Genomic DNA, 20,320 nt, shown 5'->3' on the forward strand with positions numbered 1-20,320 from the left:
TTTCTTGTCATGGGATCTCAGTTTTTTAGGTTTTTTTTTGTGTGTGGAAAAATAATCACCTTGATGTAAAACTTCCTGGCACAGTCAACAAACTTAAAAGGTGACAAATGTGTCACACAGGAATCAGTGTTGAATATCAGCAGAATTTTTACTAAGTTGGTGGCATTGTTCTTGGCAATGTTGCTCAGTGATAGCTGCCAAGAACTCGTACTGAGTGGTTGGCTTTATAACACATGCAGACACTTACGCCAGCACTCATTTGAATACAGTAGCTGCAGCCCGCAAGACTCATTTTTTTTTAATTAGAACTGTTGGTTTGCATGAGCAAATTAAAACGAACCTTTTCACATTTACTGTATAAGGTTTAAGGATTTTATGAATATATTCTGTTAAATATACAGTCTCTAGAATGTCTATGATATCCAATATACTACTAAAATGCATCAGGCTTACTGTCATAGTCAGAAAAAGCGTCAATAATTGTGTCAGAACACACCATGTGCATTAGAACGACCAGACGTGGCTAATAACTAATTTTTAGTGGCTAACAATTACATCTGTTAGCGTCCCAGCATGATGTTGTCAGCTCACGAATGCATCTTCACTGCAGTAATCGCTGATGTGCTTGAGGCACTCTGGTTGTTTTGTTCCATTGTTCAAGCAATGTTTTCTGCATTGACTGAACCACTGAGCCTCAACCGGGACTGAAGACTGAACACTATGATACACTGTAATTTAGCCCGACTCTGTGATTCCAGCTTGTGCTGTTCAACAATAGCACTGATGAAGTCGATGTCACCAGTGAGATGTCACCGTTGAGTCATTTTTAAGGACTCAAATCTATATGCCAGTCTCAAAGTTCTTTCACATATATACTTAATTTAATCTTCCATAATATGAACACCAAATGAGGTGATCTTAGAAAATATTCAAATACATTTAAAAAAAGATATGAAAGTGACACTCTTAATTTACAGACACTCAATGAATCCGTTCCTACGAGGTATCGCATGTCGTTGGCATGTCTTTCAACACCATAACAAATGCGAGCGAGAGGGAACCTGTCAGACAGGCATATTAGTGTAACAGAACTGCAAATTGTGATCCAATTAAAATAGTGTACGAGGTGACATGGTCTAATAAAGCTGTGAAAATAGTTTGCACTATTGCTTTACCTTGACAGTATAAATCTTTACTAATGGCGGTTGTATGCGTTTTGTCGGAGGCTGGCTTCTGACAAACTGGACTTTAAAACATTTTTATAAACTGACCTTTGCTACTTCCCAACTGCTCTGCTAGCTTCTATCCTGTAAGTAACTGTGTGTAAGTGCTTTGCCATTTAAATGGCAGTAGTGAAAATCTGCAGGAATCCAGGAAAACCTCTGATCATCCCCCAGCGTGACTTTTGAGTCACTATTTATTTATTATCACTGCCCCGAGACCAAGAATGGGCAACTGGCGGCCAAAGTCAACACTAAGTGGCCCTTCATTGATTAAAAAAAAAAAAAAGAAATCATATTTACAAACCCAAACTGTAGGTTTAGTTTGTAATATGAACAATCGACACTAGACAGCACTTTATGAGCTGGAAAATGGACGCTCCTTTTCCCTAGCATGGTTTGTAATGCCTACGCATGTTTGAGCCATGAAAGTATTTCTGTTTAAAGACTCGGGTGGCTGGAACACATCCCACCTGGTTATAATAGGGCTTTTCACGCTGCAACAATGAGGCGCTCTAAAATGACCACAGCAGCACAAAGCCCCTGGCCACATGCTGACTGCCACGTTTACCTCATTCGTCTGCCTGCTCTTAGTTTTAATTTTTTTTTACTTTGGGCACATTTGTCACAATGAAAACTTAAATCTAAAAAAGGGCTTGGGAAAATTGTGGTGAGGATGAATCTGAAAGTTTAAAACTGAGAATAGAAGAAACATCTTTAGGGACCAAAAATAAATCCTCAAGAGTGGTATCTCGGGAATGTTGTAATCATGGCTGCTCTTCATCCTTTTACTCAGTTCAACCCCTAGAACAGCGTCATAATTTTCCTGCGCACACATTAGTTTCATCCTCAGATGAGTTTTCTCATTTTCCTTAAGGCTCTCTGATCCAAGCTTTGTTGTTGTTACTGACAACAGGAGGGAAGTGGATTCAGGTGTGGATGCCACTCCTGTGCATAGTCACTAAACGATTTTCTATGAAAGCAGATGGGAAATCATCGGAATAATCTCCTAGAGTGATTCCCATTGCAGACATTGCTGATTGGTATTGAAGGTTATTATGATTTTTATAGACAAGAAAATAAAGCAATGCGCTTCTGAATGGCTGGTCTTATCTGCAGTCTCGCAACAATGGTAGTAAAACTTTGCCGTTCACCCGAGTCAGCACGTTATTATCGTGTTGATAATTAGAGCAACAAAATGGAAAGGGCCAAGGACAGGATTAATTGGTATAATTCTTTCTCGTGTCTTGTCATGTGGGGCCATCGGTACCAGACAAACGGCCAATTTTATTTTATTTTTTTAGTCAAACAATATCTGATCTACGTCCTGTGCTGTGGGACTCAAATCGACTCATTCTCACTCTCTCTCTTATTCAAAGCAACACTGCAGCTCCTTTCAACATTTTTCAGAGCATCTCCACACCTTTGAAGGCAGGCATCCATAATGAGTGGCATCAAATTTCATCCCAATTAGAGTGCTTATCTCAGCTTAGTTCACCTATAGTGTTGCCTTTGCCTCATGTGGGCTGGTGATGAATTTTCATGAAGGACAAACACTGTACTTCAGATGAAAACGCTTATCTTGTGCTGGGATTTAAGGCTTTCGAGCTGAAATTATTTCTCCCCAATTTGTTTGTGCCGTGTTAACATCAAGCGTGGCGCAGGCTCGCCATGGCGTGGCATTGGCGGGGGGGCTGCTAATGCATGTTTATGTAAGATGGGGCCCTAAGAGCTTTCATGTGGAAAATGGAATAAATGATGCACATTATCCCACGGCACCTTGATGAAGCCTGCCAGATAGAAAGTGACAAACATGAAAGCTACACATGTCAATCAAAGCTTATTCAAGCTCGTCACAAACATGAAACAGGTGAACGTGCAGCTCTGTGTAGGATTTGTTGCTGATCATGTTATTCTGCAGTGAAGGATGAACAATTTTTTTTCACGGCAATTCTAACATTGGAGCGAGTAGAATGGAGGGCCGCGGGCTGTTTTTGTGGAATAGGCGCTTTGTTATTGTAGCACTGAAGTGGCTGTTATGCCAAAGCGCCTGTGCACAGTAGCAGGACCAGGGAGCCGTTTCCCTTGACACTGATCTATGGCTCCGATTCACGGAACCCTCGGCTCTGACATGCAACATTTAAATGAAGTCATTAACATTTAAACTCTCTTTCTTCCAGGGACAATCTGTCCTGACAACCGTTTGGCCTTTCTGCAAGTTGCCGGAACATAAATATGGAAGCTGCCAAAGGGGTGAGAAAAGTTGTTACTTGTCAGATTTTTATCAGAAAGCTGTTGGAGTTCCGTTTTGCGTTTTTATATGATCTCATAAAAAACACTTTACATAAAAAATTCAATTGATTATAAACTGTGCAATGACAATAAAAAATAATTCTAAAAGCAAAGTTGTCTTCCAAATTATTAGCAAGAGTAAATAAGTACTCAAAAAACCTACTCAAGTACTGATTAACTGTAACCCATTTACGAGTTTTATAATTTGGAAAAAGATATACGATAGGATGAGGCAACTTAAGATATTGCCCAACAACAATGTTACAGCTTTATAAAACAACAAAATAATGCAAATTTATAAAAGGTCTTACATAAATTTGGTTTACACTTGTGAAAAAGTCTTTTAGCTCCTCGACACCGACATAAAAATGGACACGTACCAGCTGAATAGAGAAGACATAATATTGTTTTTTTTGTTGGTTTTATCATTCTTTGAGTATTTTAGTTAAATTATACATTTTGTTAAGTCTGATTTATTTTAGGAAGTATTTAACAATGCATTAATTAACTGCCCTGGATCATTGTTAACACACTTACAATTTAGTTGCAAATTAAGAAACGAGATTTGGCCATTGGCACTGACGTTGCACCATGCCCAGCAGTAATTAGTCTTAGCTAACCTGTTTTGTCATTCATGTTAGTTGTTTGAAACAAAAACATGAAAAAAGGGGAACGTTAGGTAAATGTGTGTTTGGTATGCTTTGATCACCGTTAGAAGCTGGGTGACTTGCAATTACGTTACTGGTAAATGGTTTTGCGCTACCGCTTGGATCTTGTGCGTCAACAAGAAACAAATCCAATTCACAAAAGCAACCGTGGCCAAACGGGTTGTATGTATGCTTTTTTTTCTGCTCAAAAGATCAAATATGGTTTGGTACTGCTGAAATAAACTTTTAACAAAAATGTAGACCTATACAATTGTGGACAAAAGTCATTTTTTTTCTAAAGTACCAGCCTTATTCAAGCCAGTAATGCAAACTTGATGTAACATAATGAATGACCTTAATGGTGAGTGAGCTACATGTAACATTCTGAATGGCTCCCTTACAACTGGAGGCTTCACTACCTTGACCCGGCAAAGTGGCAAGTGAAGAAAGCACTCGCTCAAATAAACAGAATCTTTTTTATCCTTTGTTGGGTGACACGACAGCCTTGTCGATATTAAATGCAACCACCGGAGGCACTCACATCAAGACTTGCTTGAGTTTCTCAGCAGGTTTCTGAGGTGAGGATGTCTGTCACGCATCTCGTCTCATTTGATTCAGAGGGGGACGCCTGAGAGGTAGCGTGCAGCAGATCACAGGACGCACTAATTATTCTTGTCTGCCCAGAGACGCCCGTCTGATTGCTCCGTTACGGCGGCTCGCGTATAATGTATGAGCTGAGGTAATGTTAACTGTACCCAATGCAATCTGAATTAAATAAAACATGAGATCCTGTCATCAGGCAAGATAAGATGTGCGGCATTCAAAACCGAGACGCGACTCCCATTTCAATCTTTATTCATTCTTTCAGTTATATTTTAGCAAAGCAAACACCAAAGTATGAAGGCAACATTCCTTAGAACTCTCGAACCAATTCGATCATCAGTGTGGCACCACTGAAGGTGGGCCATAAAGACCATTGAACTAAAAATAATTTGAAAGTAATTAATGAACAATCAACAGGTAGTGAGTAGCCTTTTAGTGACTTCAATGACAAAACTCAAAATTAATACTTAGCCCAACTCTTTGTGTGATAGCGATTGCATGTTTGATGAGATAAGGCAGATTCTTCCACAAATATTAGACAATCTGAAAAGGAGACAAGGAGAGATTTTTTCATTTTGTCAAAGTAATTTGCTGGCATGCACAGAGAATGATGAAGAAGTGGGGGTTTGGTCAAAGGTGGGGAAAGAGAAACGGCGAGTCCATTTGCTAGAAGACAATCATCACTTTTAAACTGTGTAGGAGTTAAGAAGTAAAGAAAAAAGTTTCAGAGAGCAGTTTGAATATAACCTTGGCCTTGATCTCGGTAACTTGAACTGACGATATTTTTCTTTGTATGAACGAAATCTTACTAATATGTGAATCCGACTTGATACTGTGCTCTCCTAGTGGGTGTGGCTCTAACAAAGAAACTCTCTTCATCTCATTCATTTAGCTGGCACAATGGAAAGGTTATTATGACATGGTGAGTTATGGCTCATCTTTTCTGCTTGATATGTTCATGTCATTTCAATAAGAAATGGGCAAAACCAAACTGGATATGTGAATAATGGGATGTCCTGAACCGGTGGCAGCACCCCAATCGCCATTGGGCTTGTCTGATTCTCGTGTGAATGGCCTTCAGTCAGATTGCTGGCTGTCAGATGAGGTTGATTGTCCTTCCCTCAGGCGGTCAGTCTTTCTTCTCAGCAGCGTCTGCACACAGAATAAAGTTATTTTGGAATTAGGATTGCAGCAGGGCTTTATTTCTGGCTCCAAAATTCTTTTATATGGTGCCGTGTACAACTCTGTTTCCCTTGTGTTTTTGAGGGCTGACTATCTTGGTTAAATCTATCCAAATAAAAATGCTTGCAACATTCATAAAAATTCACATAGAGAAGATCCACACGGTTCTGATACTTTCATTCAGAAATAGTTGTTTGGAAGAAACTGTCTCGATGAAGTATTATTACTATTATTTTGATTGTAGAATTATTGGGATCCAACTTCTGTATCCTGACAAAAGAAAAAACTATTTGTATTTTTCAGTGCCATACATATTGAACATTCAATCATCCCAGAAGGAGACTCCTAATATTGCTTTTGAAATAGGCAGCATGCAAGCTTCAGTTTTAAATCACTCTAACACCCACCTCTTTCTGAACATTTTTTTTTAAAATTCTACTATACCCCCCCCCCCCGAAATCAATAATGATTAAATCAGATACACATTATTCTACTTAACGTAGGACAAAATCCACATACAGAACACATGCAGACATCCAAATTCTTTGTATTCCGTGGAACTGCGTCATTCCAATTACATGCTGCGTTATTATGCCCAAATCTCAGTGGGGACCTGAGAATAACAGCGCGGTATTCGTATCAAATATGATTTATTTGCATGATTATCGCCCCTACAGTCTGTCTTGTCCGCACCTTGGAATAATATGTATCGCACACTTGATTTATTGAATGTCTGATCGTAGAGTTTGCAAGCAATTTATCACACTCAATCTCCACAGACGTGCTGACACATTTATACCAAAATACCAGGGTCATGGCTGCAGACCTGAAATGGGGTTGGGGGGGGGGTGCATTTACAAATGCATTTGGCCCTGAAGGCGCACGTAAAGACTGTCTGCCTGATGTCTTTGCCTGCTAAGATGGAGACAGATGGGGAGGAGTGCAAGAGCTCCTCAGGAGAGACAGCATGAATCCGAGGAGGGCGAAGCTGTGTCGCGCTCGGTTTCGTGGAGTGGCTCGGCAGATTTGGCTAAGTAATTCCAAGACAACCTCGGGTCGGAGGGAATTTTAATTTGGCAGCTGTGGCCTCGTATGCATCCGTTTGCAGTGTTCTGAATGAATGGGAATACATCCTCCGTGTTTTTCTTACCTTTGGACTTCATGCTGATAGACACTATGGATTCGTGTTCCCCTGAACTCTCAACATGATCTTTTATCCCCTCTGAAGTGAAGTGGGAGTGAAAATAGAAGAAAACAGAAGCAAAATGAATATGTTTTGTCTTCGTAATCATTATGTAAGCTGTACTGGCAAAAAACACTATAATCCCAAATTTTGGACGGATGGCCCACATGCTGAGGAAGAATCCATAAGATAGAGTACACCCACTGCTGATCCCATTTTGGTGACATGAAAAAAAACAACTCAAGTGGAAAAAAAAATCTTTTAGAGAGGAAATGTAAAATAAACGGATATGTTTACATAAATGTGCACACTCACTCAAAACTGGGGCTGAATTAACAAATCACATTCAAGCGTGTCTTTAATGAGCGTCAATATACACCTGCCACCACTGAAAGTCTAAAATCGCCCCAAATAAATAAAACCCTAAAGTTCTAATGTTCTAGTAGGCTTTTTGTGACTTTTTTCCTGCTTTACAGCAGAAGCTTGAAAGTTTTGTGTCAACAATGACAGTTATTTGAAATTGTTCATAATTTTCAGAAGTCATCTGCCACTATTGAAAGTAAATCTGAATTATAAGATATAAATTAATAGGCTAAGAAGAACTTTCGAGTACAAGCTCAAAATATTATTTTGATTTTTCTGGTCACAGTCTATCTACACTTCTTGAAGCCTCGATGTGAATATGAATTGTTATTCTTTAAGTAGCAGGGAAGCAAAAAAACAATGTAAAGAATGCCAGCAGTGAACGGTGGTGGGTTTCTGCAATATATCACTTTAACAACAGGGAGCAGAATGGAGAAACAAGTGAAATGCTCACCTTCAGTGCTGGTGCCAGGTGTGGTCTCGGAGGCATCTGCAATGTGAAGCACATGTCTTAAGATATAATTCATAAACCTCTAAGTAGTTGCATAACGCTAGGATATTACGTTTAACATTCCTACTTAATGGCCCCTCGTGCTTGGAAATTTAGTGCTTTTCTAGAGTTGCACTTAAAAAAAGCTGAAAAAAACATAGGCGAGAAGGGAGAGAGATGCGTGCAAAATTAATTACAAACTGCCATCCCTGTAAGGCAGCACAAGAATCCTCCCTGCACCAAGCCTCCCTCCACATCCTCTATACGGCCTGTTATCTCTGTAGTCACACAACTCCTTCCTTCTTCCTCACTCCCCGAGCAAACCTTGCCGCTTCCCCCCTTTTGCAACAACAGTCAGGCAAACAAAGCACACCATAAAAATACCCGCTCTCCCCCGGCGGCCGGCGGCCCAGCAGCGGCGTGAAATACAACCGCTTGCCTATGAAAGAACAGCTAGAAATGAAAGCATTCTGCAGCTTGCAGTGAAGGTCATCACCAAAAGAAATGCAAGGAGTGATGCTGGTAGCTAGGCTGCAACCTGTGGAAATGATCTCGGACGACAGACCATAAGATGCATAGAGTTCAATGTAAACAATAATAGTTGGGCTTTTTTTATTATTATTAATTTAACACATCCTTTTTGAGGTGTTAGTTTGCTTTCAGTCGTCCCCTGCTGAATAGTCTGCTTGTGCCATCACTGACATTCAGCCTTCTGTTCGCTGGATAGCGTCACCTTTTTGATTCGAGCTATCTTATGCTGACTCAAAAATAGTTTCCCCCAAAACAGAATGGATTTTTAACTGATGCAACAGAAGTGAACTTTCGAATCCTTGTTAGTTTCAGGCTAGGAAGGATGAAGCAACAGCAGTCTCAGACTTTGTGTCTGTGCGCGCGTGTGATTCCTCTCGAGGCATCAAACTGCCCTGAGGGGGATATAAGAATCTACAAACCAAGTTAAGTGCTGAGGTTTTGGAAAGGAGGCGTCAATGCTTAGAGGTTAGACTAGGTAAAAAATACAATAAATGTGCATGAAAGCGTCACTTAGTGCTCTACTTTTAAAGACACATACTTCTATATACAGTTAGGCTTAAAATGAGAACATGGACCCCATTTGGTGTTTCCTTATAACCTGCTTGTTCAATTAATACTGTTTGAGAAACAAATATAATGCTGCACAGCTCTATACTACTGCAAAACAGCCAGGAAAACAAACCTAATGTAAAATCAATATGTACTTTGAAGAGTGTTAATACACAGCTCATCGTTTTTATTTTTATATCTTTACAATGCATATTGATATATTTAATATTACAGGAGATTTACTTCTATTAAACCTCAAAGCTCCCTGTCAAAAAGGTATCTTCACATGTTTACATAAATGAGAATAAACCAAACAGAGTCAATAGTCATAAATTATTGGGATGCATTCATTGCTCCTCAATTAACCCTACACATTGACACTTCACAATTCAGTTGGTGGTGTTCACGCTGATGCTTAAATGAGGATATTGTGACATGTGTGGGAAGAGAGCTTCTGTCAAGTCTGCCTTATTATCCAGACTAGCATAGCATCATATCATTGTGTGCAGCAGCAGGAGCTCATTCCTGGCCTCATTCCAGATGCTCCTTTGCAGACACAATACTTCTGTAATAGAATCTCCCTCTATACTGCCAAAAAAGCAAAAATGTCATAATTCTATTGCAGTCCAACAAACATGGTCTTCGAGGCCACATTAGTCTGATTTACAATATACATTTACTCCCATGCATGCTGACAGCAGCAAGGCCATCATTTAGGGAAGGTTGTGTGTGCATTGTGGTAAACACAAACAAGGTAGTGGGGAAAGAAAAACACTCCTCTGTCAAGGTTCTATTGAAGGAAAGGCCCACTCCACTGAGGGTTGATAAGGGAAGGTGTAGAGAAACAGAAGACTAAATTGACCCGCTCAGCAAGAAGCGAGACCGCTTACACTAGCGGTTCCAAACACTAAGACCACGGACCCTAAGGGGTACTTGAAAGTGTCTTGCTTTTTCCTTTTTGGAATGTAAATTACCAGTATGCATGGTGAAAGAATTTGAGTTAATCCAGGTCTTCGCTGACAGACATCATGAGCACAAACTCCACAAAGATGAATGACTTGAGTAGGAACAACTGGATGCTCATTGAAAACAACCACAATAGAAAATCAATCAGTAGCTCAAGTGCGTGCTATTCAGTATTCACATACATAATATAAAAGCGAGGAAAAAAGACAACTCATGGGTTGAAGTCATCCTCATATGCAGACAAGCAGAAAATTACATCCAGCCCACCTTCTATTTATTTCTTGGACAAGATGTGGTGACAAGAGGAAGTGTGATTACACTGCACCACTGTCCTTGCTCAAGCATCACTGTAATTAAAATGGACAAGTATTGTATATCACAGTATTTTAAATATTCCTCAACACAAAGTTGCTATGAAATATTACTGGGATCATTTCATTAAAAATATTTTATGTTTGTTTAGAATCAGCAGTAGTGCAGTGCCCAACCGGTGATGTAATTTTGCCCGTTTTCCACTAAATGTTACCTAATAATATTATATTGTTATATATTATTCTATAAGCATGGCAATGGCATCTCGGTGTCATTGCTCAAGCAAGTTTATCACCACATAAGTAACATTTGAAGTTACACAGTCAGAGATGAAAAAGGTAATTAGTATTAGTTGAGCTGCCATGTCAAGCCATGGGTATGTCAGTACCAGACTAGCACCCCCCCAAAAAGAATCGTTACCTCCTGTAAAAAGTGATTGACTGAAAACTCAGCGGGCCCTTAGACTTGTGTTTGGGACTTGTCTCTAAGGTGGGAATAGAGAAATCTAGAGGATTTTGTAGTATTGAAGCATCCGCAGTAGGTGTACGTATAGTAAAGATGGGTCCAACAGATTGATGATGGTTCCAGCCATCTTGATCTGTCGCATTTTGGTTCTCCAGTGGATTATTCAACCTTTAATTCTATTGTGTCTTATGTTTAGAAGGTTATGGAGACAGTGGGGATGATTGTTGGGTACTACGCAGTGTGGACAATTAGATCGTCAGCTAGTGAGGATGAAATTGTATGATTGTAGTTTCAATAAGTCAAGGCTTCATATCAAGCAGCTCAAAGTAAAATTAGGGCACTTGCAAGATCCCGCCACGTCAGCTGGGTTTGAAGACTGTGTATTAGCAGAAGCAGTTACCTCAGTTAAGGAAGAACACTGTTGGGTCGTGAGAGCCACAGCAAAATCGTGGATTTCAAGATCCCGAGTGCCAGAATATGACACACATAATAAAACCAACAAGCCAAAGTGACAGAATAACGGCAAGCAAAACGCATATAAGTGGCTGGGTTGAGTTTAGCCATTCAGGTCTGGAAACACAAAACGCATTTACCAGCTCATTGGGCAGATTAGTGGAAAAATATCACTAAAACCGAGCACAGACATCAACGATGATAGAGACCGGATGCTTTTTGAAGCTGACAAGATCAAAAGATCGATAGACAGAATGTGACGAGTGGCTTTTTGGCTCTGACACTACACGGCAATCTCCCAAGGAACAACTTCTTGAGGCACTTGAACCAGAAGCTATGCAGTGTGAAATCAAAGTAGATGTTAAGAAAACTAAAGGATGGAAAAGCAGCCGAGCGAGATCCTTACAAATTTGATAAAAGGGGGCGGAGAGCAAGCTACAAAGACTGTAATCGACAAGATCTGAAAGACTCGTGAACAAATTTACCATCAATTTGATGTTTTATACTATAAAATGCTGTAGAAGATTAATACACTATGTTATGCACAGATTTTTAGGGAACAAAATGGAGTCAGCCAAGTAGACCATTTCAAATCCACTGGCTCCATGTTTGGAATGGATGTGCACACTGCACCAGAGGTTCACGTCCAATTAGCAATTGCAAGACATGCCCGAAGTGACCTTTGATATGTTTGAATCAGAACACTGCACTTATTTTCTGAATTCAAATATTTGACGCTTGCAAACTGAGCCGTGATTGGCCGCTTTCCCATGCAACTGTGATGTCATTCTAAATCAACAGTGAGTGGCAAAATGGCCGTGACCTGAAATGGATAAAAATCAATTTGCTACAAAATTCGTAGTGCAAAAACACAATATTAATCAAACTGTTGTGTTCAGACTAGTGGGGACACATAGACCATATTGTAAAAAACATTTTAGACTCAACATCCACTTTAAATTTCCAGACACAAGGTTTAAGGTAACCGCTATTCATTTTATGTCAAACAGGGAGTTTTGTTCTCAGCTAGCTCAAATGTGTGACCAGCTTCTGACAGTCTAATAGACATTCATTGCATGCATTTTCATTGCTGCATTTTCTTGAGCTGATTTTCTGGTTGAAGAGCTGAAAGTTTTGCAGGGTTTATGAAACAGACGGACGGCCATTTCTGGCCCAACAGCACTTCATTTTGAGAGAATAAGAGAGGAAAATACCAAGGTCAGCATCAGATTATTTTCCATTCCCCGCAATGGCTGAAAAAGGAATTAAATTCCAAATACAAAGTGGGTGGCCTATGAGTAGCTTGGTCCAGGTCTGTCCAACGGCATGTGTATTAAACAAGCATGGAAAAATATCCCTCATTAAACTGTACATGGGAGAATAGTTAAAGATCTGATATGCCCAAGTGCAAGGATAATTAAAAACATCTCCCACCTTAAGCAAAACAAGAACTGGTGGGGCTCAACAAGTTCTAAATCAAAAGAATTAATGAGCTGGTAAATGTGGAAAGAATCCCATTTTCACATGTTAATGTTACGTTTGTTGTGAAAGCTCGTGCAAATAGCTTAGCTGTATGAGCCTCTGCTCTCCAAACAAGTTGTTGGAAAACAGCTTGTGTCTAAGGGGGGTAAACGTTTCATAGCTGGAGTTTTCTTTACTTTAAGATGGAACACTGTCTAACAATCTGAGCCAATTAAGGACCACTGAGCTGTGACCTAAAGGCTCAGGAGATGAAAACAAGCTTGCTTTGTAAACCCTGTGACTGCCCCGCTCTTGGCTATCCCCTTAGAAGACAAGAGGTTTCATTGATATTCAGCCTTTCTTCCCCAGAAGAAAGCCCAAGCCTTGTGAACACCAAGTAACTTTGTGCTCCCTGGTGGGTTTGGGTAACCTTGCAGCAGTGACGCTGGAGCTCCGAATTGGGTTAGGGTCCTCGAAACAGACCGAAGAGGCCCATACTCATTACAAGGGCTTGGGACTTGCTTGACAAGATGAGTCATTGGAATGAATGAAACAACGGCACCATCTGCTTTGGGTTGAGCACAGAGAACGTGCAGATGATTAGATGGCAAAAGAAAAGACAAACATATGCTGCCAAAGAGAAAGAAAAATAATCACTGATGAACGTTTGATATAGCATCTCTACTGGGTGTGTTGATCTCTCCAGACATTTTTAATCTGCAGTCTAAACAATGGAAGCTAGCCATAGTGGTTTGTCATGAACTTAGTCGAATAAGGTAGACATAAGAAGCCGTGAGTGAATACCTGATTAAGCGAAGAACTAAGAGAGGTGGAGGAGATGACACAAAAATAGACACCATGGGGAATGCAAAAGAGGCCTCCCCCTGTGTGACCTACATACTTGCTTGTCAGTGGTGGCCTGCTCCTCTCTCATCACTGGCTGAATAACTTTACATAATCTTTACACTTAATCCACACTAGCTGCACAAAGCCGGCTTCAATCCCAATCGTACCTTACTATATCAATCCAGTGTAGGTCGAGAAAATGCTTAATTTGACACAGAGGTAAGAAAAATCTTGCACTACGACATTAATGGAATACACCAAATGGATGAATGTGGAAACAGGGAATGTTTGTATGTGTGACAAGAGGCTGCAGCGCAGGCCTTCATTTGCAGTTAGGGAGTGATGCCTCCTCTGGGCAACTCCTGGCTTTCCACAGGAAATCATGCAATGAAGCAGTCAGTGTAATCAAAGCGCTTGTCTCGAGAGTAGTAAAAAGTGGGAGTGCTGCTAGAGTTCTGCCTATCACCACAAAGGTCAGCTCCAGGGCAGCTTAATTGGCAGACCTCAAGAGAAACATGCACTAAACTGTTATGATATTAAAAGCACAGACAATGAATAACATTGATGATCTTGTTACTGTGGCAGCTGTCAGCAAGTGGCGTATTATAGACAGCAAGAGAACACTTCATTTCTTACAATTCAATTGATGTGCAAGAGGCATGACAATGACTTTTACAACGAGCCAATTCATATTTTGCCTGTCCGTCAAGATTTCGGCACCAACATGACGCGTCTCTCTGCGCTCCCAAGAGAACAATATATATGTATTTTTTTCAGACAAAAGCAGACAGAAGGAAGAACAGAACACTTTTGAAAGTGACATCTGATGTGTCAAACTGAAAGAAAAGAAAATACAAAGAAAATACACTTAAAAATAAGTTCAAGTAACTTTTCGGCTGATTTTTGGATTGTTTAAGCACATTACGATCTAAGTTCTGAGAGTCTACCGCTTTAAAAACTTGTCAATTCTCTTTGGATAATATGTTGTCCACAATGGCATATCAACTGGATTATGACAAATGGCTCTGATGAATTACAATTTCTTCCACACGACGTGTGTGTTGTGCAGTGTTTACCTGGGGAACAGATGGCACCAGGATGCACAGGAGAAGGTGGCAAGCTGCTGGAGACAGTTAACGCTTGGAGCAATTCTCACTGGGCAGACTCTGGCTCTTGATATGCAGGTATATTGAATTAAATACTGTTTCACACCAGGTAAATCCAATGGCATTGGCCTGTCTCAGCAGTGCGACGTGCCTCATTACACTACTAAACATGTTTAGGAATGAGAACATTTCATACTGTCATTTTATTCCATGAGCTGAGTTTGAGCCCAGAACTTCTAACCGTGCCATCAAAATGCATATTCATATATAAGAAAACAACAAAAATAGTAAATATAAATGCACCTTTTAAAAATATTTCTTCCAACACGTACACACGCCCACACTGACACACTTAAAGAGTCTCGTCACAACAAATGCGCTAACATGGCAGACCCGAGCTGGTAACACACTTCTAGCTGCATTTCTCGTCCCGCCCGTACGGGTATCCATAAGTAAGACTGTCACACCTACAGTTTTATTTCTGCATTCTTAGTCACAGCCCATTACACTATTGTGAATCACATCATTTCTCATATTCTTTGCTTTCCATGCGGAGACATGAAGAGTGCGAGTGTTTAAAAATGTTACGCCATTTTTAATCCAAGGAATGACAAATTTATCATGTTGACTGTGATCTTTTATTCCCAAAGACAATGGTTGTCAGTCATCATCTCACTTGGGATTTACTTCTTTTCCTATCTGAAGCAGCGGCTCCATCAACTCTTTCCTGCAGCCTCCAGGAGACAGGCAGCCCATACAGACATCACTCAGATGCTGTCTCGGGCTCGTGTTGGCTTTTAGGGTGGATGTGTGTGCGTGTGTCGACGTGCATGCTGGAGAATGACAAAGACGGGATCCAGACGTTTCAAGCACACATCTGCTGCATCTCACGCTGGCTGATAAATTCTCCCTCTGCTTAGAGTTGAGTCATTTGGCTTTTTTTTTGTGTGTGAAGCAAACAGATGAATAGAGATAAGAGAGCTGATTAGAAGAGAAGCTTCAAAAGGGGAATATAAAAACGTGACCCCTCTCTTTTTTTTCGGCAGCTTACTAGGCTCGAGAGCTGACCAAACATCCCTTACAATTTGTGCCCTCTGCGGGTCTATTTTCTCTCTCTCGACATAAATAACCAGAGCTAGGCATGGCTTCAACAAAGTGTGATAGGATTTCTAGATTTTCAAAAGCATAAAATAGACACAGATTCAAACCCAGTTTGGGAAAATTAGCATAACAAGTGAACACAACATGCGTCGGAGAAAGTTTAGAATGAGGAGGCGAGCCAAATGGAATTCAAGCTGCATAAACTCGCAAGAAAGATAAGAACTATGGCTTGTTTCCATGCTCAAGATGCCCCAGCAGGGCTTCTCTTCCAGGATTTTACAGTTTTGAATAACTCAAGCACCAAAGGGGGATTTTTTTTGTATGTTAGTCAAAGAATTTTTTACAGAGTATGACTTTGAAAGCCATAGTTCAAATTAGCAGTTGTATTCCTCCATGATGCTTCTAATTAAGTGGAGAAATACATGGTTGTTTATTTTTCTGAGAAAAAGGGCTATGACAAAGAAAACAAGAAGTTACATTTTTTAGCATCTGCATTTTTGCTGTCATTTTATTCAGCTTTAAAGGGACTCGAGGACAACTTGAATCGTTTCTTTTTTTGTGGGGGCATTTACATCCTGTAAAAGTGCAGTCATAAATGAATGCCATTGAAACACCCACTTGTGCTCTTTTCTATTTTGAACAAATCAAATCCAAACACAATATGGACTCTATACAAAACAGTAAGACCACATAAAAGCAGCCAGACACACTCAATGGGCTGCCATACTTGAGTGTACCTTAACAACAATAACAAGCCTGCTGGATTTCCAGAGAGCCTTTTGTGTCAGCTTGTTGCTGTAAATGTTACCAGAGAATGAGTCAAATATGAACAGAATTAATCAATAACACTCCTCACATAACAGTAGCCCGCTAAAGAATAAAAGTGAATCTTATAATGGTTAGTGGTTGATTTATGGTGCCTCCATTTTTTGAGGCACTCTTTTATTGTGTGAGGGGATTTTACAAGGAAGAGAAATAACTACATCATGTTGAGTGCGTTTTGTGCTCCCTAACATCATTACAACGAGATGTGGTAGGAGAGCTTCAGTGCTAAATGAATCTGTTGCAGTCCAATTCATAAGACAGACATGCGTCATGCAATCAAGTCATCGGAGTAACCAACAGTGCGATTTGTTTACTGTGTATAGATAATGAAGACTGCTGTGCTGCAAATTTTAACAACATAATAAGTGCGCGGGAGTGAGAGAAAAACAAAACAAAACAATTCAAAACAAAACTATCAAGGGATTCAGAAGCTGAGGGGGGTGATGACAGCGGGACCAAAGAGGCTGATGTAACCATTTGTGCCTTTTTGTTGTGATAGCCTGCTGGGTGTGCCTTTGTCTCCTTCCTCTTCCTTACTATCTCCTCTGACGGGCCCCTCATGTCTGACTTTACAGAGTATTTCCTGCTCGTTTATTTCTTTTGCACCCAGTCACATCCTTGAAGAGGCCCTTCCTTTAGAATGACCATAGCCAGCTTTAAAGTCCCAATCTCGGTAATGGTTTCTGTCTCAGACAGATGTTTGCACATATGAATGGACATTTTTACATTGAATGTGCGCCGTCACATTTCAGTATGTGTGTTAGGTGAGTATCCAAAATTCATCAAGTAAAAATTGAAGCTACATTATCACAAGATCGGCAAGTCACTCACTCGAGCAGATGCGAACTATCATAGCAACTTTGACTTTTTCAGCATTAGAAACCTTTTACTAAAATAACCACACATCGGCCTGGCAAAAAGAAAGTGACACAAATGTATAAAAACCCACCAACTGGAGTCGAGTCACTGACTCACAGCAAAGACAATCAACATTGCTTTTGCGCATCATAACCATTATGCTACTTGTTGCTTTCTGCACTTCGCAGATTGTTGGTACCAACATGCTCCACTGTTCTAGCACCACTTAAAAAGAAAAACAAGAAATTAGGGAAAAAAAAACAACAACTATTCTGGACTAAATAAATTGCACGGCAAAGTGAAAGTCTTTCATTAACAAAAGCAAGGAGGGTAAAATATTCCTACTTTTAGTATTCAGACTTCACAGCTATGGTGCCTGTGTGGTGCATATTTGTTAGAAGGATTAACCAAATAAAACAAAACAAAGCAAAACAAGTTAACTGTTCAGCATTGCATTAGGGAACACTATCAGGCAGAGGAGCAAAATCTCAGCTTGTAAACAACAAAACTTATTTAGGACTTTTCAATGATTATCATTCAAACACGGATTGCTAAAAATTTGATTCAGGAGACTGATGATGCCGCTTGTATACACACGAGGATTGAATCTGCGTTGCCATTAAATCTTACCTGGGAAACAAAGACAATCGCTATTGACTTCGAGCTGAGAATCACAATGCATGAAGGAAAAACAATTTCTGTTCTCAACTCACATTTATTTATTCCTTGCTCAAGGCAAAGAGCGTCTTACTTTAATTTATGGGTGCTCCATGAGCTTATTGAAGCAGGTGCCCACTCACAATTCAGCAGAACAAGGCTGAAGAGATAGGCAATAAGAATGCAGCCTCCAATTCCCTTTTAAAGTATGTTATGAATATTCATAAATAAAGGATGATTGGATTCTGATTCAATTTGGTGGGCCTTTCTAACCACAAATATCGAGCTAAGAATCTCATTACCTGCATGTGGAAGGTGATATTGAATATGTACATATAATTCAAATAATGGAGCATGAAACTTCAATTTAAAATATAAAATCTCTCCTCTGCCCGCCACCTTACATACATCTCTTCTCCACATCAATATTCTATCACGCTAAAAAATCCCCCACATGACATACAGTGCCCTGTTTGGTACTTTATATTGCTTACATAAAATGAGGGTTTTTCTGCTCAGTACTATATATATTTTCATTCTTTTCTAAATAATGACTGTGAAGTACAAGACTTAAAAGTGTAAAAGTCAAATGTGAAATGCTAATAAAATAAACTCATAAGACATCAGTAGGAAACCTGTGTCCTACATCTGCATCTAAAATAGGCAAACAAGTAGATTAGAGACGATAACAGGTTCAGAGTGGCAAGGGTGAAAATGAACAGGAAGCTTTTTTCACCCCTTTGGTATTAAGTGTAGGCGAGCTGGGACTGAACTTCTCAGCTGTGATACACACTTCCACATGTGCAATCGTATGGTGTGTGAGAACAGCATGGTGTTGTGGATGTGTAAATGCAAAAGGAGTTATTTGAAATGTCTACAACACTCCTTGCAAAGTGTGATCAATGCCTCATACACGCTAATAGAGGCATATTGCTATGACATGTTTAAATAAGGATCGCATACACCCTTTAACGCTTACACAGCTTTAGTGGTTGCTAAAGTTGCAATTTATTCCATGACACTAAAACAACTCCAACTTAGACACAGTGACAACCTTTAATAACACTGGGTGACATGCACAAAATATTAGGGTGCCACAGTTGGGCAAAAGCTTTTCAAATAAGATGACGTGTATAAAGTGAGGGGATTTAGGACCCATTTTACAGAAGGGTGAATTTTACTAAGCCATTAACGTACTGTCAGAAGGGTGAAATGCAACATAGCATGATCATGCGTCATCACGATCATTATCCGAGATGTCATGAGAGGCTTCAGTATAGGCTTCTTGTGTATTTTCTTTTTTCTTTTATACAACCACAGGAGTAGTAAGAGGACATAAAACCCTGGAATGAAATGTGATACAAAGGTGCAGCTTTCCATCAGCAAGCCTTCTGCCTTCTGTTACATTAGCATGGTGACCGATAAGAAGACTGTTTAAGTCCCTGTAAAGTGAAATCATTGAATTATTTTTGAATACATTACACAGTGAACCCTCATCTATTGGAGCTGATTGTCTGTTACGGTAAATGGGCTGCCGCTTGTCTCGTGCATTCACCATTTTCTAGCCCAGCTTGGATTCAATTCCCATTCAGTGACTTTGTGAATGTGAGCGTGAAAGGTTACACTTCATCGACACTACGTTGCAATTGACTGGCAGGCAGGCAGTTGAGGGTATAGATGGCATTTTGCCCAAAGTCAGCTGGGCTGAGCTCCAATTCTTGATCAGGATAAGCAGTCCAGGAAATGGATGGCCATTAACAAATCACAAGCCAACCAGCATGTTAGAACGGATGTAAAACCTGGGAAGTTCTCCCGCTGCTTGATTCATTGCTCCTCATTCTTCACATCATTATGAACCATTTTATTACTCCAACTAATGACTAAGATCTACACTCTATAGCCACGAGCGGGGAGCCTGAATGCAGAATTAATTTAATCAAATGCATTTGCTATGGAACTATTTGCTCAACAGATATGCTTGGCTAAGCCCAGCTATGCATGAGACTCAAGATCAGTGACACTTTGCACTTACGATATCCCGGAGACCCTGCTCCTTTGCACAAAATGTAATCTGCCTGCAATCATGAATGACACCACTGTTTACTGCTCTCCCACAGCCATTCCATAGTAACCCTTGACAGTGACTGACAGTGGCAGGCACCGGCGCGACACAATCAACCTGGTGGAGTGTAGCTTTCCACTGATGGAAA

General features: G+C 40.1%; 1 protein-coding gene across 7 annotated transcripts in view; it reads right to left on the minus strand.

Moving 5' to 3' along the window:
• Window positions 1-4,997: 4,997 nt before the first annotated feature.
• macrod2 (mono-ADP ribosylhydrolase 2) overlaps window positions 4,998-20,320 on the minus strand; it is a 277,199-nt gene continuing 261,876 nt past the window's right edge. For 5 of the 7 annotated variants that reach the window (XM_049736627.1, XM_049736628.1, XM_049736626.1 and 2 more), the window contains 3 exons: window positions 7,945-7,980; window positions 7,095-7,166; window positions 4,998-5,914 (listed from right to left, as the gene is read on the minus strand). In XM_049736627.1, the coding sequence (XP_049592584.1) occupies window positions 5,892-5,914; window positions 7,095-7,166; window positions 7,945-7,980 (131 nt within the window). In that variant the 3' untranslated portion in view covers window positions 4,998-5,891. The remainder of the gene's footprint in view (window positions 5,915-7,094; window positions 7,167-7,944; window positions 7,981-20,320) is intronic. The other 2 variants (XM_049736631.2, XM_049736630.2) reach the window with 1 other exon arrangement.

This window comes from Syngnathus scovelli, chromosome 12, assembly GCF_024217435.2.
Source record: "Syngnathus scovelli strain Florida chromosome 12, RoL_Ssco_1.2, whole genome shotgun sequence".
NCBI classification, from domain to species: Eukaryota; Metazoa; Chordata; class Actinopteri; order Syngnathiformes; family Syngnathidae; genus Syngnathus; species Syngnathus scovelli.